The sequence below is a fragment of the Puntigrus tetrazona genome, chromosome 22 (assembly GCF_018831695.1).
Source record: "Puntigrus tetrazona isolate hp1 chromosome 22, ASM1883169v1, whole genome shotgun sequence".
Lineage (NCBI taxonomy): Eukaryota > Metazoa > Chordata > Actinopteri > Cypriniformes > Cyprinidae > Puntigrus > Puntigrus tetrazona.
This window is the reverse complement of record NC_056720.1, coordinates 12,099,034-12,123,524: the sequence shown is the minus strand read 5'-3', so window position 1 is coordinate 12,123,524 and position 24,491 is coordinate 12,099,034. Positions and strand designations below refer to the sequence as shown.

The following is a 24,491-nucleotide window of genomic DNA, read 5'->3' as shown; positions in this document are numbered from 1 at the left end:
TCTGCACGTTGGATCCATGTCAGGCACAGTTCAAAATAATATTGTAAATCAACCTGAGACGAAATAAAACAAGAAGCAGCACCCGGAGCCTTTAAATAAGAACATAAGTGAGCTTTCTCGTATACCCGCGATGGTTAAAGTTTTTGCAGTCTAGATGGGTTCCTGTGTGGTCAAGTATGTGTAAGTCTTATATTAGGGTTTCTGGTGCCTTCTTCCTGTAGAAGAGTCTACTAGAAATCGTTTGAACTATGCTGTCCACCTTTTGCGCAAAGTCTTTTTTAACTTGACATTGCCAAGTATTTGCATTAATCTATTCTAGTTAATTTAGGCTAAACTGCCCGTTTCTACAGTGTTTAACACAGCTCTAAGCGAATGAAAACATCCTACAAAGTTTTACATTTTTGCGATGGTCTGAATGAAAATGCTAATACATTCTTCACCCCAAAAAGGACTCCCAAAAGCAAAATACGAACCTTTCATTACCCATAATAATGTTTGGTGCGAGTAAAGGACACAGACAAGTATAATAAAGTATAATAAAGTCTTTAATTTAAAATACATATTGCAAACACCATTGTGCATTACATACAGTAAAAGCAGACTTAAATACTCATGTAATTAAATATCAGTGAGAAAAAGTGGCCGTCGTCCTTGTTCAAATTCGACAAGAGCTGAGGCATTTCAACTACCCACAGAGAGATATGTAACACGAGTCAATGAATTTGAAAGGAAAGGACAATTAATATGCCACATTTAAGTTCAAATTCCTTGAAACAGGAACAAATAGCATCTTTTATTAAAAAGGTTGCTAATATCAAATGCTGACGCTCGCTACCATAGCCATCTACGATCAAACTACAGCATAGCTCGAGTCAGTTCATTTGTAAACATAATAAATTAACTCTTCTGAAAGCACTGTGGTGCCACAGTGTGAAGGAAACCATAGTACACCAGTTGCTGTACATTAACATCACAGTATGTAACTGTGCAAATCCTCATTTTTCATAGTCCGTTGCGTTAGGTTACTTGGATTATGTCTAGTTAAATTAACTTGAATATAAAATACTTCTTAAAAAAAGCTATGTATATATGCTGTTGTACAGTGTCAATCACTCTTTGGCCGTATGAATGGCGTTACATTCAATAAAACCCAAAGTCAAACCATATTTTCTATGATAAATATTTCAATTATGTTCCCTGTTTCTTTTAAAGCCAACATGAAAATATATCGAGAGCCCATTTTACTTCCGTAATTTGATGCAAACAGGATATTTCAACAGAAAAGGGATCATGAAAACCAGAATAGAAATACCATGGAATAATTTTGAGTCGATGTTGATTTCATGCTGACTTTTAAAGTTGCGAAAACAAATAATTATGAACTGATATGTCATACACACACACTAATAATAATATTAATAATAATAATATTCTCACAAACACTCAGAAACAAAATGTCACACAGTAAAAAAATAAAATCATTCTGATCATTCAATAAATAAGTAATGAACCCTGTGCTTTTTCTACCATTGGATGATGGACTACAACTCGTCTTTTGGGTTTATATGCAGGCCGTGGTCCAACATGTGCTGACTATCGAGGGCTTGAATCACCTCATCAGCTTGAAGCCTCTCCTGCAATTAGATTTAAAACATATTATATCTCATCATATTTTACCACATTTAGCAAATGCAATTAATTACTGTACTTGAGTACCTTCATGGATACTTTTACTCTCTTCTTCACTACTTTTTGAACGACTGTTTCACTTTATTTGAAATGAGTGTTTGCAATTATACAATACATTTTGCGTGGCACCTAGTAGGGCTCTCAAAACGGCCCTGACAGCCTAGCAGAATTATAATTACTACTGTTTCGGTTATTAAAATAGTTTTGTGTGTAATGGTAAAGATAAGCTCGTGATATTCATCTTTGCGACATGGACTCAGAAAACACTAGTTTATTAGATAAATAATTCAAAGATCTTCTAACTATTTTCCTGAGGCCCGGTTTGTGTTTGAATTGCGCCGTGAAAATTGGCCCGTCCCTAGGGGAGTAAAAAAGTCAAGGCCCATTGGACCTGGGCTTAAATGCAGGGCTCTAACGTCGCTTTTTCTGATGCAAAATACTTAGCATCGCCAACCACAGGCCACTGAAAGTACTACATTTCAATTTTATATATTTCAACTTGGAAAAAAAAAAGAAAGTAACACCTATCCTACGTTTGGCCTGGTGGCTGATCTTCACTGTTTTCATATTCATGTTCCATCAGTGAAACCAGCGTATAAAGTTTCCACTAGAATAGCAATAGCACAGCTGTGCATGATATATTTCGGCCTACTCAACATTATGGGAGATTCTTGCTGGTGCATCTATAACCAGGACGGCATGTTTCTGTGGTGTATCAAGAGCCACAGTTTCCAGAGTAATGTACCACAGGATAAACCGCATCTTTCAGGACTAACTGTCGACGTAAGAGGAAGCAGTCTGAAAGGGATGTGACCTAGATTGTATCCAAAAAACAAAACCACAGCTCTCCGACTCAATGCAAAATTAAGTAAGACTCCACAGAGTCTGATGAGGCCAATTTTACTGTCTTTCTCACATCTGTGGGAGTTACGGTAATTAGCGTAGCCAGACGTTCAGACTGACGGCTGAAGGTCAGGAATATATGGTAGCGTTCATTGGTTAAGGCCCTCCCATGAGACTGACATGTCAAACAACCAATCATAGTTTGTTTCATTTCAGCGTCACGTTTCGGAGGCGTGTTTCCAGATAAGTGTGCCATATGCATCAGACGTTTAGTCAATGATCCGTGGACGTAACATCTGCATTGTTGTTAAGAAGCACCAAAGAGGCTTACTAGGGGTGGAACGGTACACAAACATGACGGTTCGGTATGCACCTTGGATTTGATGGCATGGTTCGGTATGGGTATGGGTACAGCAGGGGGAAAAACTAATGTTTTTTGTTATACATTAACAATAGTTTAGAACTTCTTACTTCCTCCTTATAACCTGACCACAATTGGGACCACTGATGTCCAGGAAATATTTTTTATTCCTTTTCTTTTTTTTAGTCCAGGTACTGTATTTTACAAGCAATTTGTATGAATAGTATTTTCTGATTAAGGAGGACGTTTTGTGCTCTTATATAAATTTCAATAAAACAATGCCCTGTTTATTTCAAAATATCACAAAAAAAAGTATGATATGACCCCTATAACAGTGTATGTATAAGTCATACCAGCACTGGTATTCATTCAATTAAGGTGGTCAGGGTTCACGGAGATGTGTGTAGAAATACTCTAGGTCAAAGGCCTTAAAAACATAAGCGCTTAGTGTTTATAAAGAAGATGGGCACCATTTTAGTATATTGTGAGAACAGGAAGTGGTTTGGCGGTTTGTCAACACTTCACTGGTGGGTATAACACTTCTGTACAGGTGGCCATATGTGGCTCAGGGCTTGTACTCAATATATAATGGAAAATTCCACTTCCTCTAAAATGGCATTTTCCAACTAGACAGAATTTTAGTGACAAATTAATGTAATGTCACTGGCGTTGCTAAAACCTAAACAAAGAATGAATGTGGTCTCTAAGACAGTCAGACAGACAGACAAAGCCGTTTCCTCACCAGCTCCCTGTAGAGGGGGTCTAACGTGAACCAGAGCGCCACAGCACACCGCTGCCCCCTAGTGACCGCTCGCACACCGTGTGGATTCTCACCGCCCGACGAGAACCCCACCATCCGCCCGCATCTGGGCTTCACTGAGGCCTGCCACAGGAAAACAGAGCGCTTACATGCCAAACTCTACCTGAGATGACAGATGAGCAAAACGCAGTCATTTTTTCCTTACGGTGACAGTCTTGGCGTCCATTTCTGTAAAAATGAATTCTCCGCCGTCAAAGTCGCCGTTCAAATACAGCAGGGCACTGAATGACCGACAAAAAAAGAGAGAAGAGATATAATTAATATGAATTGCTTTTTGAAAAACCTTTTTAGTGACTAACAATTATCCGTACAGCTATTTTGTGCCCTGAAGAGTTTTTAACACTTCTTACCTGTAGTCTCGGTAGGTGTAAGCAGGCGGCTCTTTCCAGCACTCATTTGCTTCTGGGTCCAGAAGACAGTTATCGGCATGTATTGGGTGACTGAGGTCGTTTCTATGGTCCTGCTGACCTGATAAAATACATAAATAAGACAATATGTACATTTTTTTTAATACATATGTGAGCATATACATACAATAGTCACAGTATGAAAATATATTCTGAGCTGAGGTGACGTACCAGATATGGCTGTCCTACACACTAGATGTGTGTATGAGAAATGCAGAGTAGAGTTTAGCATGAAGTATGACTCGATTATCTGCCTGGCCTTCTCACTCACATCATAAAAAAGGCGGGCACTTTTTAAAGGAACGCGTCCCTCGTAGCCAAACTGTAAAGATAAATGATGAATAATTATTTTTTGTTTGTGCTTTTATTATGATAGGACAGTGTAGAGGAGACAGGACTTGAAGTTGGAGGGAGGGGAGGGGGAGGGGGTATTATAATATTAATATTAATTGCTGTTTAACTATTCACAACTTTCTTCAATCAAAAAGTACATAAATCTTGAAAATAAATAATAAATGGAAACTGTAAATTTACATTCCAAAAATATTGAAAAGAAGTATTAAGCCAATTTTACCCAATATGCGTTTGTGCTACAGACAAATGCAAAATAACAAAATGCTAACAATTTGCTGTATACTGGATTCATGCATCACACTAGTATCAGCGTTAAACACTTAGAAAGATCTTACCTTCAGCGTTTTCAATACTGTCGCCCCTTCGAATTTCTCATTTGGTGTGTGAGGAGACATTTTCCCCTTGTAGCCGTCACCAGCTGCAGTGACGGTCTGCCACAAGGAAATATTAATATAACACTGCGATCAGTCAAAGTACTGATATAGCATATCTGGCAGAAAACGAAATAAAATACTATGTAACATAAACCGATTATAGATGCTGATAATAGAAGTTAGACTCTCACGTGTGCTAGATGTTTGAGCTCAGAGCACTCGTCTTCACTGATGACGTTATCAAAAAGCACCCTCTGACTTCCATTCAGGGTGACCGAGTTTTGTACGAGTCGTACATTGTCATACAGCAGCGGACCTCCTATACACATGTACACAAACACAGATTTAAATTGAATAACCAATACAAATGGTAAAGCATGGAAATATAACTATTACAGTATTCTGTATAACATTTCTGCTACTCTTTGTAGCTTTGAGGTCTCTATGATGTGGCTTTGTATGGAAAAGAGCTTCATGAAACAAATAATGTCAGTATTTTCATATTTGGGTGGACTACAAATGTAATTTTTACACAAATCTTGTGTATTACAATATTTTAGGTTATTTAAACGTCAGAAACAGTACATCACCTTCTTGTAGCTCATGTAACATAGACATTGTGACATTTCTCTTTGCTGATATTGGCACATAGTCCATCCAGCCATCAGTACCAGAAGGAATCCTAAAGAGATATATTCAAGACATAAGCTCTGAACATTATTATTATGCTTTATTACATTAATTAAAATGCCTACCTGTTAGCATCTTCTCTACCGCCTGAACTGCTCCAGTAGTTCTGAGGAGAAACAGAAGCATACATTAAAAACTCTTTAATTATGAAGAGCTATGTCTGGCCTATATTTGGCCTTGTTTGATGATCCCTCCACTAGGGGGCGATGTAGGCTGGTTGTTTAATCTCAAGTCTTACAGGAGCACCTGTTCCCTGTCACAGCTGTTAGAAGACTGAAACATATCCAAGTTCATGTTATGACTCATTCCGAGTGTCTACCTAGTACATTAAACTATTTTATGATATTTGATTCCTCGAACATTTTCAAAGCAAAAGCAATAAGTTTCAAAACAAGAAATCAAACTACTTTTAAACAAAATTAAGAGCCAGATATCGTAAATTATTAGAACACAGCCATCCTTGCAAAGCATAAACATTTGATTGGACTATATTTTGAATTTGAATTAAGTAGGTATTTAAAATACAAATATATAAATTAGTGTTGTTAGCATGAAGATGAACAAAAGAGTGCAAAAGAACTAAAGGGTAGATCACTGATAAAAAAAAACTGAAAAAAAGAAGAGGACCCAATATTGAACCCTGTGGTACTGTCTTGAATAAATGAATCAGATTATTTCCCTTTGATAACCACATTATCATCTCCATTAAAGGCCATCTTAATAAGGCATAGAAATTAAAATAATTCAAAATAATTTCAATTCTGACTTGAAACTGTTTCCGGTTTATTTTGTGAACTTACCCCTTCAATATAGGGCACTCCAAGATTACTGCTGCCGATGAGGAGCAGATCAAACTCCTGTTTGTGCCGTCTTCGATACTGTTCAGCTTCCTGAGGCATAGAAAACATAGTGAGACTGATTATATTTCCTACATGTCATGGGTTATAGATTATGGCCTTCTAAAACATCTTGCCTATGACCCGATAAAATAAAAAAGTGACCTTAGGGATGGATGACGTAGTCTCAGTCTAAAATAAAGCCTGTTCCACAACCTGTGCGATTTCTTTTGGCTTTCTCCAAGACTTTTTATTAGTGGTCTCTGGCACTCATTTAAAGCAAATTATTATAACTGGAGAGAAGTCTGCTGCTTCTAAGTGTGGTTGAGACCACATGACATTTCAGACTTGGTGCCCTTTCGGGGTAAAATTTACATTGGTAGCACGTGTGGCTTCGTGTTCTTCGAATGCAAACAGCTCGCAAATTGTTTCAGGGAGCTTTGCGGTGTTTCGGTGAAACTTTTTTACTCAGCTCCCTGTTCGAGTAGTCTATGCTGTCAGCACAGTATCTCAGCGGTGGGTTAACAAGGTCCCAGAGGAACTAGAAATCGGGCAATCAGATGTGGCAGAAAGCCAGATAGATGGAAACACTCTGCAATGGGGTGGAAAAGAATGCACTTGGTTGTTATGAGCTAAGAACTGAAGGATCTTGCAGTGAAAGATGTATTCAAGCCGTCTGGCTCTTGACTTACCAACATCATGTGGCTTTTACAGTGCTAATGGCTTCCAGGCTTTCCAGTGAAAAACTTTGGGATTGTTCAAGAGTGCGTGCAGTCACTACTGTACATCTCGAAATCCAAACCCACTAAACACTTGATTATTCCAGTGTGTTTATGCACGCTGGCATTCGTCCAAATTCTGCACTTGGGTCACAAGTCTACTATATGTATTTTGTAATGAATATGGACTGGGAAGATCTGGATCTGTTAAAATGTTTGCAAGTGGTGACCCACGAACTAGCAACATTGTGAACTTGCTTAATTGGGACTGTTACTTGTGGACAGTTAAGCTGAATTACTGAAAAGCATCAACTGAAGGGAAAAAAATCTCATGAGACCTTGAGTTTAAGAACAATTAATCAAGACCTTGGGGACAATTAATGTCTCTATAAACAGCTGGTCAGTGGCTCGTGTCAAGGAAATTTTTTTACTATCATGACTGTTAAATGACATGTGGGTCAATTAAATAAGAATGTTCGAGATAAAGAAAAGGAAAACTTAAAAAATGTGCCAGGTTCTTAGAAATAACTTTTATTCATAAAGTTTAAAAACGTGAAACTATTTTAAAGAATTATGTTTTGATGTAAAGGTTTTTTTCTTGCATATTTCTTGCTAGTTTCCATAGCTAAAGTCATATATATATATATATATATATATATATATATATATATATATATATATATATATATATATATATATATATATACTTAATCACAAATACAGGTTTATCACATAATTTTCTGAAACTGACACTTTTTTGGCATGTTTTTTTTTTTTTTTTTTTTTTTACATGTACAGAATTTTTAACTGTAATACAAATATTACTCATTCATGAATATACTCTTAGGCACCACTTTTACATTTACAACCTGAACTAGCATTGGCTTGCCATTAAAAGGTCAATTTATATGATATTTTAAGACCCCTATTAACCTTTACATGGTCATGAAGGTCTGCAGGGTTCCTCTCTGCGACTTCATTTCTTATTTTACGTTTTCTGCATCTTGCACTGCCATATCTCACCTTGCGAGGCTGGCCATCATGTCCCAGCACCTCCCTGTAATACTCCACATTCTCAGTCATGAACTCTTCGCCTTCGTGGAACAACAGGTAGGTCAGCGCGCACTTCAATGCCTCTTCATTCCTCCCGGCTGAACACACAGAGAAAAGAAACGGCTATTCAGTTTAGATGAAGCCACTAGGGCTCTGTTTCTTGGCTCATTTTGGGAGAATATTCATCCAGTGAAGCTGTCTGATTTTTTGGAGTCATCTTTTCCCACAGTCACGTTTATTTCCTTTTCCGAGACCCACATGCTCGGAAACATTCACATTCCGGGCCAGTGACCACAATGGAACAAACACCACAGGGGTGAGCGAGTGGAAACACACAGCTCTGAGACTCGCACACACACCTGAATGACTTGCCATTTTATGAACAATAAGCAGTAATAATAAAATTTCTCATATCTGAGCTTTTTCTTGGGGTGGAAGCAAAAGTTCAGCTTTGACATTTCCAAGAAGAAATCAATCAAGTCTGAAATATTTATCAGTCTCTCCCTCTCCTTTGGAGTGAGTTATTTCTTGATTAATGAGGTTTTGTCATTTCAAAATTATTTTCAAGGTGCGTTTAATCTGATCATAATTACTGTTGACACTTTCTTTCCAATACTGACTAATTCTACATTTTGACTGATGTAAGTCAGTTGTGTTGCAGCCAATATCTTCTATCCAAGATCCAAGAAGAGAATTGGGGTCATATACAAGATCAAGCCCGAAGACTTTTACTCCAAGACTATGAATGACAGATAGTTTTGACATGTGTATAGGTTTACCTTGGAAATTGGCAAATTGCAGGTAGTCGTAATGCAGTGGCAGGTAGTTTTCCACAGGCGACAGGCGACCAGGGCGCGTAGCCAAGTCCCGGACACACTCGTGCTGACAGTGAAGGACCTGTGTGTAATGATCTGGAAGACAAAGTTCAACATGATTTAGATGAGGGGTCTCAAGTTCAAAATAGCTTGGGGCCACTAGCCAGTTCGTATTATCCATCTTGAACCAGTTAACAGAAAAAAGTTACAACACAAACAGATGTTTGAATTTGAGCTAGGCCTATATATCATTACATTCATAAAAACAACAATTCAAAAATAAGCATTTTGCTGTGATGCTACAGAAGACCCATTTTGGTTCCTCAGTTCCTGGAGGAACATTTTCATGGTTCCTAATGCTAGTGGTGATGGCATTTAGGAATATAATGGCATTTAACAACCTGTTGTCTGAGGTTGCCTTCTTTTTTCACACTTCACGTTGTCTTATGAGATTTAGTCAGATTTAATTTTTGTAAATTGTGCATTTACATTGCATCTTTGTTATCAAGAATCCGACAACACACAACAAAACCACCTCCAATCACAGCGTCCACCATTCATCAGTTATAAAATGCTGCGAATAAAGACATCACTGTCGGCTGCTTCATAGATCTGCTGCTGTGCGAAAAATGCCTGCAGGCTTGTTCCTAGAACTAAGGTCTTAGAATTACACAGTGTGAAGCTACCTGTATATGGTTTCTCAGAGAACCTTTCACTTAAGAGTTCCTAAGAAAACTATTGTCTCTTATTGTGAAGACCATTTAATAAGCTAAAGAAGCTTTCAACGGATGTTACAGGTGACCAGATGTGCCACTTCTCTAAATTGCTAGATTAGTGGCTTGATCTCTTGTTGTACGACATCAAAATACTGCATGAGCACTTAGAAAGCATGGAGACATCTTCTCAGCTTTCTCACTATCGTGTTACTTTAATGTTATACAGCGATCAAAGCAGCACAAACAATCCGGCAATTTAGTGTCGCCAGGAAGTGTTATGTCACATTCTTAACAACAAAAGTTTTTTACTGGCATCTATGGTTCCACAAAGAACCTTTAACATTCATGGAACCAGTTCCTTTCTACAGAAGGTTGTACTGGAAAAAAGGTTCTTTAGATTATAAAAATGTTCTTCGCACTAAGATAATAATGTTTTTTTTTTAAGAACGTTTCACTGAAAAGTTATTTGCGGAACTCAAAAAAGCTCTTCCATGGCATTGCTGCAAATCTTTTGGGGCCTTTGTTTTAAGAGTGTACTTGTGGAAAAACAGAAACAGGGCATCGCGGCAGGATCTAATGGCTTAATAACACACTGTAATTCTGGTTGATGTAGACGAAAATGCGATCCATGTCTTTTCCCAAAGCACATAGAGTGAGATCATCTAGCTGGGATTAAATCAAAGATGTGCAACCAGAGGTGCTGGTGTATTTCATGTGGAAAAGGTTAAATTAGAGAGCTGAGAAGACTTAAAACTCACTTTAAAGGGTTTCATGATGTGGTGGATGGGTAGTAGGCAGAATGATCCCACATGAAAGTGCAAACAGATTCACTAATTATAAAGACGAGTAAGATCTGCTATCAAAGGAGGGTTTAACAGGCGTATTATGGGATGAGACGTTATTTGCTGAATTTATTCTGTGTATTCATGTATTCACAAAGGCATATAACTAGCTCTTGACTTCTTTTGTAAATATAACAATGATAACAGAAAATCATGAAGATGACCAGCCCAACTGATTTAAAAGACCTTTTGTTAATAATACAGAAGAAAATCTCATTGCGATCTCATTGCATACCAAAAAAATGTCTCCAATCTAACAAAAACGTACATACACATATGCTCTCAGATCCTTTAATGCGCACAAACACGCCCAATGAACAGAAAATGTCAGTGACATCATCCTGAATATTATCCTGGGATTCCTCGTTGAACTCTGAAACATGCCATCATGCACAAAACCCCCTGAAGCTAACGTCAGAAACGACTCCCGTGAAGAACAAGTCCCCTCACGACCGGCCAATTCTTCACATTTAGGCCATAAACAGATGTCATCCTTGCAACAGTCTTTCACATCTTTCCTTAATCAGTGAAGTGCAATTAGCAATAATTAAGAACTATTACGGAAGCTAAATGCAATGCATTGTTTTGGAACCCAAATATTAGGGGGTGTTATGACATAAGTGTTAAGTGAATTACAACTTCCTGTTTGACTTTCACATGGTTAAAAGATATCAGTTAGTTATATTAGCTTAATTTAGTGCCTGCTCTGCAACTATTACAGCAATTTGAGTGAAATGTATAAGCCTAAACGGAAAGCAGTTAAAAACTATTATCCAGCATTGTGAGATCTGTATCAAAAACTATGAATGGAAATATTTCATAAATGAAATAAAATAAAATGTTTCCCCAATAGTATTAAAAAATACTGGAAAAATAATATTGTGAAATATATAATATTGTTTGAAATTGTTGTTTTCTACAGTAGTCTACATTTGAAGTGAATCAGTAAAGTTCGTCAAAGCTGTTGTGTATTGGAAAAAAAAAATTGTAAAAATATGTATCTTACTATATCTAGAAATATCTAGAATCTGTGAGGATGATACAAAATGTTCAGCCTGTTGGGGTTTATTTTGAGAAACTGACTTAATGATCCCTTAATGTTATCTTTTTGTGATCATTAAGCAACACACTAAAATAGAATTCATAGATGTGAAAAGGTGTGCATAACACTGAAAACCTAAACATTAAATTAAAACTAAACACATTAAATATACATAGTCACTTTATATTAGCATTAAAGCTGAGGTCACTTTGACTGCGTGTGGCCTGCTGAATTTCAAACAGTAGTCTGGTTTTGAGCAGGAATGCAATCCAGACAAAACATAGCTCATGTTATGAATGCTTAACAGACATAAGCCAGTTTTCTCTGTGCAACTTCACAAGCTTCAAGTTAAAACGAGCAGCTTCAGTATTGATAAATAATAAATCATTAAAGTGGTCTCAGCTTTGATCCAAAGAAGCTTTTCAAACTGCAAGTGTTATGTTCAAAACACTATAGGGTCGCTGTATTAAACACTCTTTGAAGCTGTTCGTTGCTATGCTATCATGAACTGCCAATCGAGACACAACGATAACAGATTGTACTTCTAACTTGGGTCAAACATTTGTGTCTCTTGCCTACTCAGAAATGACTTACACAGAGGTCATAGAACGGGAAGATCTCCATTTCTGGAAACACAAATAGCTCAAAAACATGATATCCGCAATAGAAAGTCCCAAAGAACCACTTGAGAACGGAAAATTCCCAGAGCCTTCTCAAGACCACGGATGATAGCTTTAACACATTAAGAGAGAGCAGAAAAGCTCTGAGCACAAAAGCATCTGTACCTGAGATTAGCTCGTAGAGATTGTATTTGTACAAGACATGTTTCTGCTCTTCAAAGTGCTGCGGCCCTTCACAGAGGGCCCGACACTCCACATCGGCCCGGTAATACTCAGTCAGAGCCTTTTCAAAGAGCGTCACAGACTCTTCGTAGCTGCCTTTGTCGTAGAGTTTCACCCCAGCAAAGAAGGCTTTCTGTAAATAGAAAGACGCACTTCATGATGCTGAACTTGGTATTCTGGTTTTATAGGGTGTTCATGAAGGTTCGAGAAGCATTAAGCAGCGTCGTAATTGGGGTCGACAGTCGCTCACCTGGTGTGGGCGGGATTCCCGGTCAATAAAGTCTTCCTCATTTACGCCTTTCGGGGTTTTGTTCTGCTCCAGGTCCTCTCCCATCTCCACATGCTCAGGGTTGGCCTGGAAATACGTATGAGCAGCAGATGCAGCTTTGTCCAGTTGGCCGAGCTTTTTTGGAAGAGAAACAGAACAAAAACATTTAGAAAAATTAACTTTGGAGGCCCTCTCTTAACACATTTTTTTCTCTTAACACAGTTTTATGGCCTAAATATTGGGAAATTACATTGCAAGTATGTCAAATAGAGTTGTAATTGCAAGATCAAGTCAAATAAATGCAATTGTAAGACAATTACCAGACCATGTGTGTAAAACCATCTTTAGACTCAGATTTAATAGAAATTATTGGAATAAATATTAGTGTTGAAGAACATAGCATAGCCAATTTGGACGAGCATAGAAATTCATTCTGGTCTTTTTCAGCAGGGAAGCTTCTTTTGGCCTCTGAAAGGGATTACAGATTTAAATAAATAAACCAGAGACTGTTTAAATCATAATTCCAATGAATTCTGCTTTATCAGTGGAGAAAAAAATGTCAAAACAAGTTCACGGAAGCCATCAACTGTTATTTTTCGGCCTTTATGAATTGCAGACCTCAATCTGTTCTGCAGATCGAGGATTGGCATCAGTTTCTTTAATCCTAGGAACAACATATTGTACAAAAAGCAGTTTTGTTTATACGAAAAAAAACCTGCCTATTGCAAAAATCGCATGGATCGTCTGGAGTTTACAACCACAAATCATAGAACACATCAGAAGGCTATCAGCATCAAGACTTTTAAGTCCAAGCTTTGAATACCAAAGCTTGTTTTCAACAAAACCTCCTTAAATACACAAACTTACAGCAAACAAGTTCCATGCGGCACATTAAATGGTGCTTCGTCTTCTTTTTGAAGCATCCCTTGGTCAATGTTTGCTTTTGTTGTATGGAAAAGAGCAGCTTAAACATTTTTTTATGTTAAAAGCTGAATAAATAAGCTTACCAATGCATGGTTTGTTAAGACAGGACATTTGGCCGAGATACAACTATTGGAAAAACTGGAATCTGGAATTCCAGAAAATCACCAAAGTTGCCCAAATTAAGTCCTTAGCAATGCATATTACTAATCAAAAATTACGTTTTGATTTATTTAAAAGTAGTTGATTTACTTATCTTCATGAGACATGGTCTTCTTTATGGTGGAAAAAAATGCTTTAGAATTAAATAAAAGAAAAGAAAAAAACTATATTATAAAAAGAGTGTTATGGAGCTTCAGATCTCTCCGGATATAACCATAGTTGGAGCACTGCACAGTGGAAAAGAAGACCACCCTCTTTTTTTTCCTTATCTTTTGCGACTCGGCCAAGGTTTGGTCTTTTGTGTTAGGGAATGAGGCAGGGAGGCTGGAGGCTTAAGAGGATATGCTTGGTTACCTCTGAAAGGCCAAAGAGCAAACTGGCGTCGACTGCATTCCTGTGTCTTCTTTCTACCACCCCCTCATCCACACCCACCCACACAGCCTTGTATCGCAGCTGCGAATGCATCGCAAAGGCCCTGATTGGACATACAGTAGGGGGTATTTTTGTATCCTGTCCAAATGCTGACCTGTCCGATTTTCTTCTAAAGCAAGTCAGATTCCAGGAGCTGAAGCCAAAACGCGACTTGGCTCCTCAAATCCAACTGTTATGTTCAGTCACCTGGCGTGTTTATCACATGCGCTACAGTAGCGTATCAAAAAATCCTCATGCCCTGACAAATCCTGTACTCGTCAAAGAACAGTGACAAAAGAGTTCACAAGAGGTTACTGGAAAACGGCCCAGCTAGACACAAAAGCTCAAACGCAGCTGGGATTTAGTCCGGCTGGGTGCATTGTCTGCTCCAGATTCACGCATATCTCACGCAGCGGTTTTCTCAATTTTATTGACCATAAACGCAAGAAGTTAGAAGACTAAAAAGCGCCAAATTTAGTGCCATTTATGTGTGTTTGATGTTCCTGTATAAAATCGTTGCAATGTATGACTCTGCTGTAAATGTTTACGACCATCATATATTAGGTAAATGAATGTTTTGAAGCAGCTAGTTTTCTTTGCGGTGTAATGCTTCAAACCAGAACTGTTAGTAGTAAAGTTTCATTAGGCCCTGTGGACATTGCAAAACAAAAGTTTGTTGCCATGCACACATTTAAAGTATTTTGTATAGAAGCCTGTTTCCACCACATAATAAAAAATAAATTAAACTTTTTGACTTTTTACCTCACAATTGTGACATGTTTACAGTTGCAGGTTATAAAGATATACAAACGTGCGTGATACAAACTCACAACTGTGTGATATAAAGTCGCATTTCTGATTTTTTTTCTCAGAATTGTGAGATATAGACTGGCAATTGCAAGTTATAAAGGCGATTGTTTTTTTACTGTATTACTCGCAATTGCGAGTTTTTATATCTCACAATTAATATGCAAGCTACAGTAACATACAGTAATAACTAAGCACACCTCTGTCATGATTCAGGGCCTTTTGTTGTAGACTTTGGATTAATTAGCATGACTGAATTAATATCTAAACAAAGACCTGAGTCTCACTGACCGTACTGCCGGCGAGTCCTGTGAAGACACATTTCTAAATTACTTCAACAGATGGTTCTACAGCTGAGACGCTCATTTCACACACACTTACACACTAATCCACAGTGCTGGCTTTCTCAGCAAACCCATTACATCAAAAATTTAGTATGCGTAAAAACGATTTTCCCTTCTTTTTATGTCAAACGGATACACCCCCACAGACAAACAGAGCACGCACCACTTTGAAAAAAGTCAAATTCAAACGACATCAACCAGTATTTTGTTCCTAATAGCATAAACAGTCCTCAAGCTAACATTTGGGCCTTTTGGGTAAATATTTTCCAGGGAGAGCACCTGTGGACCTCCTAACTGCTCTTTAATATACACCACCAGTTTTTTTTTCCCTGCATCTTCAGCCAGAGTTTACAAACTATTTACTCGCTGGCTGTAAAAAAGAAAAACATCCCGTTTGATGTGGGATAGAGTCCTAGCCAAGACAAGCCCCATCTATGATTTTTTTTTTAGTTGAAGGCGGCAAAGAATGTCAACAACATGTTGATGAGACTGTAGATGCTTTCATGTTCTGAGAAAACCAAGTTATTTGGTAGAGATCAACTGCAAACATTAAAAATTATGTTTTTAGCTGTTAACAAGGAAAGAAAGCATCTATTAATGTGCTTTTCTTGGATTAAGTAAACTACACTAAAGTCTATTACATTTTCTTTTTCATTTAGAAGACGCTTTTTTTCAGTGCTTGTATCAATAATACACAGAGCTTGATCTTGTCCATCACGTAGCAAACAAAGACTTATTAATGTGTTATCTAAGGATAAGCTAATATTTAACAAATATTCAAGCGGAACACTTTATTTAATCCAGTGCCCTGTGTATTGACTGAAGCAGTGGTTTCACTCAACACTAAGCAATAGAGAAACCACAAGAATCTGTGCAAACTCGCTTTATTAAATCCAGTGTGTTTACAAGTGGAGCTACTTTACTTCTAAGCATTTCCAATTTCCATTTTAAACCTGAGTTTGGGTTTTAGTAAAAATGTACCTGGCAAAATTAACCTAGTAATGATAATAAGCAATAGAAAGAGCTACCTTAAGCAAGTCCAGTTTCGCAAACCATAACCTCAAAAGTAAACATTTGTTTAAAGCTATTCTAAACAGTATGTTTTCCCAGTAAACCATAAAGGATCTCTGAAATATATTATAAGCACAGTAGGAAGAACTGCTTTATCACTTTGGATAAATTGCTAAATGAATAAATGGAAAATCAATTCCTGTATTTTAAAATCAAATGTTCTGTCCAGTTAAAAAGTTCAAGATACATTTATTCTAATTATTTTACTTCAAAAAAAAAAAAAAAAAAAAAAACTTCTATGACATTGACACCTTTCTGCATATCTGCATGGTTTGATTGATGCATTTAGTTACCGATCGTTTCATTTGTGCATCTACTTTTAACAATATATAGCTGCTTTAAATCGAAATGCAAGCTTTCATTAAACTGTTTCACTACTATGACCAAACTCTAGTAACACCGAGACAGGTATTTTTGCCCAAACTAAATGAAAGCGTGAATAATGAACCGTTATTGCACAAAACATAAGGTTGCAGCAGTCACCACCAGACCATATTCCCTTCCACTAAGTCTCAGCTAACCCACTTTATCCATCAAAATACAATCTTAGTTCAAAGTATCCCATGTCAAAGTATCCCATGTCTTTCTTCATGGCAGTTAAACCTCAAAGTCAAGCGGCTGTGGGACAAGTACAGCACGTGCTGCGGAAAACAGCATAGGCTTGTGGGAATCCTGTGGATGATGTCATCTGTCTGGGGCGTGGCCTCCTCACACTTCCGTTGGTGCCAATACACTAACCCTTTTCTCTGTGCCCGGGCCACGCCCCCTCAACGCACATGTTGGTTTAATAAGGTAATGTCTGAGGAATGTCTTTAAAGCAGGATGGAACAGACAGCCTCTTTCATTAGTGCAAAGACATGGGATAGCTGGAAAAAGTAAAAATAGGTCTAAAATAATCCAGCTACTGTATGCAACCACTGAATGGAAGTCTGTGTACGTGGGGTTTGGTTTTTTTGAAATGGTTTCTCTGGACGTTCCTTGTTTAGATGAGGTGATCGACTGCAGTTGATTCGTTTGTGCGTAATTAGAGGGGAAATCAAAAGATTAGAAGATAGATTAAAGGTCAGGACTAAAATGTTAACCTTTCTGTTTGGTAAACAATAATTATGCTGTGAAAACCCAAAAAAAGAAAACCTTAATAACACACCAGTCTAATCCATTTTTCATTTTAATTAGTTTTGTTTCTCGGTAACTCTAGCTTTATTAGCTGGACATAAGATAACACATTTAAATTAAAACATGTATTGCACCAAATTTTAGCAATTTTTTTTTGTTGTTGAATCCAAAATTGTATTCTTCCCTACTATATAAGAGGTGAAATGTGTCACCCAAATCAGTTTTTTGTGCAAATGTTATTGAAATAGTCTGAATGGCAACGAAATACATGAAATTAGATTTGTGGAAATCCTTTTTGAGCTACATTCGTATGTGGTGTGGAATTCAAAACGCATTTCTGGAAATCTGTTTCAATTCCATCGCTCAGATCGGATTTAGCGTAGAAATACGTCAAACATTTTGGTAGAAAGAGAAAATCGAGCTCGAGTCATTGCGAAATGCAATTCAAGAGGAAAAACACAATATACCACTAGTATGCGCATCTCTTTGTGTTCTTAAAAGTAGCGGAGACGCACAGAATACAGCCGCACATTCCAGCTTCCTGCCTCATTGTCATAGGACAACATCTGTATTACAAACTGTATTAAGATGTTTTTAGCGTAGGCATAACAACGCAACAGCATTGCCATAGAAATCAATTAATATTCCTTAAAATGTAGGAGAGCGTATGGACAAAAAAATTAACATGAACCATTGCCATACCCTGTGTGAACAGTCAGTTACTTAAATTATAAGTATCTGGATATGCACAAAATTGGATTTGGGCTGACAGTCTGAACAAGGCAACAGACACGACTACGTCTCCTTGGCTAGTGGGCTGTGCAGTGCTGCTATCATTTCTCACAAGAGAAAAAAAAAATTGACCTAGCAAATCAAGGACTTTCAGACTCACTAGAAACTTCTAAGAAAGTATGTTGGAGCTGGCTGGAGGTTGGACACCACAGTCTTGGAAGTTTCTTGGCTCTATCCTCCATTTGTCTCCAAGCTTACCTTTCCCAAACCAATCCCGCCGCTTCCTTTTACTTCCCCACTTCTACCAATCCCATTAAAGGCTTAAAAAGACCATAAAAATAGTAACAGCTCTATAACTCATGGCAGGCCGCTTTCCGAAATCTTTCAACCTTCCCTTGCCTCCTGCATCAGGAGAGACAGCTTTGTTTTACGGTTTGACGTAAAACTTGAGATGAAATCCTCTTGAAACATCATCCTGCTTTCACTTGTTTTTATCCCCACGACTATTCGGCCCAAAAATTTGATAAATGCAAACAGTTAATAGACCTCAGCATCTTCTGTTCCAGCACCTCGTCTTTCATGTCATTCCGTGGGATCTTTTGGCCCGGAGCAGAGGGGTGAGTCAGCCCTCCCTCCACATTCCTACAGAGTCCTTTGCCTGAGAGAGGGCAGCCCCCTCGGATCATCGCTTCTGGACTCACGCTGGCCTCCTAATGACCAGACTCCCCACCGAGGAGAGCAACATTTGATCAAAAAACAACCTAATTTATCTCTTGTTCAAATATGAGCCCGATGTGAACTTACATTCACCCCCCCAGCCCCCGTCCTTGTTACGAGCCGAATGGAGCTAAAACTGTATCCAACATACATTACAAAGAACTTTTATATGAAGATATTTACGAAAGAGTTCTTCTAGAGGTGAAAGAGCCCATTACAGCTCTTGTTCCAGTGAGGCATATTAGTTTTGCTATGTGCGCAGTTTAAACATTTATGGATTGGAAACAAGAGTGGGATCGGCGTGCTGTACTAAAGAGTTAAATCTAAAGCAGGCCTGGACTTTGTTCACTTACAACAGAGCGTTATAACGGAGACACTGGTATCACAGTGCCTTCACAATGCTGCCTTTCATTCTCCCACAAATGTACCAGCACCCTCCATTTTCCACCCTGGAGGTCTCACACTGTTTTTTGTCACTTTGCAGATGCCCATCTGCATTTGTAGCTCTATATTGAGTACAGGAAGCTAAGCAAAAGCTACTGTATTGGCTTTGTCAGGTATGAATGCTCCTGAACTGCTCTCATAGAGGTCCCAGTGAATTCCAGGAACCCAGAGTATTTGACTGATTTGTCCTCTGTGATTGACAAGTTGAAATGTTTGTAATGCTGCTTTTTTTAGTGCTGTGATACAATTTGTTGTTAAAAGTGCTATAGAAATAAAAATTTAAATAAAAAAAAAATATTGAAATGATTAATGCAAACTCAAAGTAAACCACAAGTATTGGGGTTTCTAAGACACTTTTTTGCTTCTTTTAATGTTTGACAAGATAAAAGTTTAAGAAGTTTTGGCAGTTGTTATGTTATTCCTATTTTGCATGCTTTGAAGATTTTCATAAAGCAACATAAACATCCTTTCAGTAAGCTTAGTTAGTCTGATTGATGTTTGTAGAGTTAAGCTCCGATTCAACTTCCCACGCAATGAATATTATAGGCGAGATGCAGCAAGTTCCAGCAACAAATGATTTGCTTTGTCTGTGTTGAGTGTAAAACTTATTTGTGAAGTAACGCAACAACAATCAATTAGTGCAGCAGTACAATGTATATGTATTCCGTTTATGTATATACTGTATTCTATATACAGTACCTGTCAAAATTTGGACACACGAATGGGCAGTGTGTCCAAACTTTTGACTGGTACTGTAATATAATTTACTCAAAGAATATCGGCCGATATATATCGATAGCCTTTTTTTATCCCTTAATAATGGTATCAGCATCGCCGTCCGCCAAAAAAACATCGGTCAGGCTGTATTATGTATTAACAGCCTAAAATACGAGGTTTGGAAAACCTATTCACATATTGGTTTATGGAATCGTTTGCACAGTCCAACACTAAATGCATCTAAAGTGGGCCAAGTGTGGCTCCTTGTTTCAGATCACAGCATGAGGCAGGTTAATTGACCCAGGGAGACCAGCGGAGGAGGTACAGGGCCTGTTATCTTTGGAGTAATGGAGTGCCTGAGTTTTGACAGTAGCCTGGCTAGCTGCACTGCTGGCAGACCGCTGCGGTGAGTACGCCAAGTGGAAGCCCCCTTCAGCCCGGGAGCCGCCAAGAGCATCTCCCCCAGAGACCCATCCCGGCCCCCTACCGAAGAAAACACCCGATCTACTTTGACAAATGGGAATAAACCGCTTTCTTGGGGGGCGTTCGGGGAGGTGACCTCTTTCTGAGAGGGGATGAGCGTTTTATTAAACTCTGATGACTGTTATTAATTTGTTTTTTATTTTTATTTTAGGGAGGTACTGCTGGAAAGAACATTTGTTTTCAATATCTTGTCACTGTGTAAAGTCTCTAAACAAAAGTAAGATTAATCAAATCAATGGATCATCAAAAGTTATGAAAATACAAGAAATTTCAGTAAAACCCTCGGAAGCAGGATTGGTTGTTAACACATTGTTAGCGTGTTCTGAACGGTGGTTAGAACATTACTAAACAATACTTACATCTTGAAGGACGAAGGGCCGATGTAGCCACAACTCTTGTCTGCTTTCACACCCACTTGGAAAACATACTGATTTATGACCGATGACAAGTGGTTTATTTAATAACGCTTTTGGCTTAGGAGGTGTTTCCAAACCAAATCAACTGCACATAAATTTAAGCTACAACTCAAGCCAAACACTGCATATTACTACATAGCTTAAGTATAAACTAAAAGCTATGTTTTTGGTATAAAATTGTTAATTCAGCGTAGCGCACCGTATGATGCAAACACACTTTAATATTCTGATGTCGTACTGAGACCAAAATGTGACAAAATAATTGGTTGTTTAATGCAACATAGTTCGGTTCAATGTAACTTTCCTGTTACATCATATTTGTTATGTTGGTGTTACGTCAGTACAAGACGTGGTTTACGAGTATTATAAAATACTGTATAATTTTAGTATCAAAACATTTAAAAATCTTGAAAAACTTAATTGAACAGAAATCATGTTGCAGGAAAATCAGGTATCATGCACAAATTGTTGCCCTTTTCTTAAAAAAAACATTTCCAAGGCATTGACCTTTACACAATGCTGGCTGCATTCAATGTAAGAAGGAGCAAAATCCACACAAACCACAGGAGATCTGACATGATTTCCACTCGGCTTTGAGAGAGATGGGGAAATGAGCAGAAATAACAAAAACAGAACTGCTCTCCTGACCTCTACAATGCCAGAAATGGGTCAGATCAAAGGGCGCATGTTAAGTTTAGCCTGCCGTGTATTTATGAGGAAGAAGGACATGATAATGGAAGCCCGAGGGGCAGTCGAAACACAACAGGTCATCTCTGATTACACTGTGTGAGTCAGTTGTTCAGGGGTCCTGAACCCGCTGGGTTGTGACCTCATTGGCAGGCGGCCCAAGCTGGTGCCATGAGTCTGCAGTTGTCAGGAATTCATGGACGTTTGATCTGGGATGTTTGCAAAAAGGTCAAAGGTCACGCCCGGCAGGATCTGACACACTCCTCTTGCAAAAACAATTGCAAAAGGACAATTGCACTGACTACCCGGACTGTATGCCTTCATGCATTGTTTACAATTGCACTCTTAAAACCTATTCAAACTCAGACTTTATAGAAAAAAATGTTTTTAAAGACTGAAGAGTAAAGAAAGTCACGCGACCGTGGTGTAGTTCATAGAAATTTAGCTTTTTAAGTTTCCGCTGATTGTATTTAGGCTTTATTTGTTTGTTATCAATACCACAATGAACAAAATGTCATGCATACAGAGTTTATTTTCTGCAATAATCCAAAAGTTGATGGAAAAATCCTACTGGGTTTTTGCCAGGGAACAAGTGGGAAGATAACTTTCAGGTTGTCCTGCAAAAATCAGTCATCAATGCAATGCTCTATTAATCTTTAAAGGATTGGTTCATTTCCAAAATAAAACATTCCTGATGTTCGTGTCCTTCTTTCTTCATTGGAAAGTTTTGAGGAAAACATTCTAGGATAAAACCTTTGCAACTAAAGAAAGAAAGACCTGAACATCTTGGATGAAAAGGGGGTGAGCAAATTATCAGGAAGTATTTTTCTAGAACTAATCCTTTAAATGTTTCACTTACAGTTATTGGTTTCATTTGTTTTACATTCTAGTACATATTCAATGTTACAATCTAATGCATACTATCAAGTTACTAATAAAGTGGCTCATTATTCAGCTTTAAGCCCAAGGAAACAAACTCAAGTGGAAAATAAAAATTATAAATTCAGCAAATGATTTCATACAACAATTTTTGTCCCAGGTCATTATATATTTCAAGCATGCTAATAAATGTGCTAATGCTAATGAAGGCTTCACAGAGCTCATTCTCAAACATCATTGTTAACTGCCATTAACCACCTTAAAAAAAAAAACAAACCTGACCAAACTCAACAATGCTTTACAGACGGAAAGCTGAATCCAGGAGATGACGAAGCTACAAAAGGAACACATGTATTCTCAGCTAATGCTTGATGTACAAAACATGCTGCCAGAAATAGTTTTTGGCCTTGTTTTGTTTTCACATATGCTATTTATCAATTATAAAAGTACATTTTGTACACTTCCCATCATTACACAAGGCTGTTTGTCACTGTAGCAAGACCCCACTGATTGCATTTATATGCTAATAGCGATTCAAGGAAATTCAATCTCAGAGAAGATCTCTTCAACGACATAACTCACACTTAAAATGCCCGTTTCTTGTTAGCTATACAATGTCTTTGAAAATCTGAAGAAGCCTGAAAGAGAATTATCAGTTTCGTGCAGTGCATTTGGTTTTCATTCTGCCGTTTATAAAAAGCAGATCTTCTCTGTTGGTCTTCGATTTCAGAGTGCAAATGAACATTTTGCACACTAACATCAGAAACCACAGAAAGTTTTGTTGCGGCTGATAGGCCTTCTGGTTCCTTTACTAAAAGCAATCAAGTGGTGCTTTATGTTGAGACTGTAAATTTGACTGATTTCGAGTTAGTTTAAAAGCAATAAGGACTTAATTAAAATACATTTTACTTTCGCTCGAAAGAGGGGACGTCTATTCTCTTTGCCAAAGTAAACTTTGTTAACCTGAAGCAGCCCTTGGTTGCATGATGATGCAAAGCAAGTGATTTTTAACAGATGCTTAAGAGCACTAAGCAGACTGAGGCTGGATAATAAAAAAGACATTACTCTTCATCATGAAATTCCAGATGTAATTGCATTTTTAAACATTTTAATATCTTTTCCATGAAGTGACAGAGAAAACAAATTTACAAAGTAAGATCTCAGATGCACCTGGCTTGCTCAAAGCGTTTCAGACTCCATCTTTAATCGGGGAGGAAGGATAAATAAAGCTATACTAAGCTAAATAAAATATTCTTGCCCTAAATGTCGCTCTTTTCTGCGTGTCTCTAGAGTCCTGTGAATCAAATAATCTTGAAATGCTGAACATGTCATGTGCTTGTTTACCCTCACTCTGAAACAAGACCTCGTAGTTATTTCGGTTTAATTGGCAAATTTGTTTAGCAAAGCTGGAGTTTCCTGAGTTGAGAAAAAACATATCTCCGGTTTAGATATTTACGTAACTTCTTTACCTCAGCACACAATATAGAGTTGGACAACGGGGGTCAGGGCCTAAAATGTCTACCCAAATAAACATTCTTTACCTAACAGTAGTGTACTATAAAGTGGGATGGCATTTGTGAGCAGAGGGTTTACAATTACGCATCTGTTAAATGTAAAACAGCATTCCTTTTGTTACCATTAAATATAATTATATAGTGGTTAAACACAAATCCGGAATATTAAAACACACACACGTCAGTCGTGGGTTGATTTCAAGTCGGTAAACTTCAACTGTAAATAGCTCTCTGGATTTACAATGGGGCTCTGAGCAGGTCTACAGAAGTAACACACCTTTAGAAAACAACACTGAGGTGTTGGCTTACACCCTTGACGGTTTTAAAGTATTTATAAAAAGTATTTGGAGCTAGGGATTTTCCACTTGACTAACACTATGCAAAATAGTTCTAATAAAA

The 24,491-nt window shown here is 37.8% G+C and overlaps 1 protein-coding gene across 1 annotated transcript in view; it reads right to left on the bottom strand.

The window, feature by feature from the left end:
* Positions 1-527: 527 nt before the first annotated feature.
* Positions 528-24,491, bottom strand: part of p3h2 (prolyl 3-hydroxylase 2) — a 35,833-nt gene continuing 11,869 nt past the window's right edge. Inside the window, exons 2-15 of the mRNA XM_043223758.1 lie at positions 12,654-12,806; positions 12,347-12,536; positions 8,926-9,057; positions 8,117-8,244; positions 6,339-6,428; positions 5,604-5,644; positions 5,439-5,530; positions 5,040-5,167; positions 4,810-4,905; positions 4,292-4,442; positions 4,064-4,181; positions 3,859-3,934; positions 3,636-3,776; positions 528-1,634 (exon numbers count right to left, since the gene is read on the bottom strand). Of these exons, the coding sequence (XP_043079693.1) occupies positions 1,542-1,634; positions 3,636-3,776; positions 3,859-3,934; positions 4,064-4,181; positions 4,292-4,442; positions 4,810-4,905; positions 5,040-5,167; positions 5,439-5,530; positions 5,604-5,644; positions 6,339-6,428; positions 8,117-8,244; positions 8,926-9,057; positions 12,347-12,536; positions 12,654-12,806 (1,629 nt within the window). The 3' untranslated portion in view covers positions 528-1,541. The remainder of the gene's footprint in view (positions 1,635-3,635; positions 3,777-3,858; positions 3,935-4,063; positions 4,182-4,291; positions 4,443-4,809; positions 4,906-5,039; positions 5,168-5,438; positions 5,531-5,603; positions 5,645-6,338; positions 6,429-8,116; positions 8,245-8,925; positions 9,058-12,346; positions 12,537-12,653; positions 12,807-24,491) is intronic.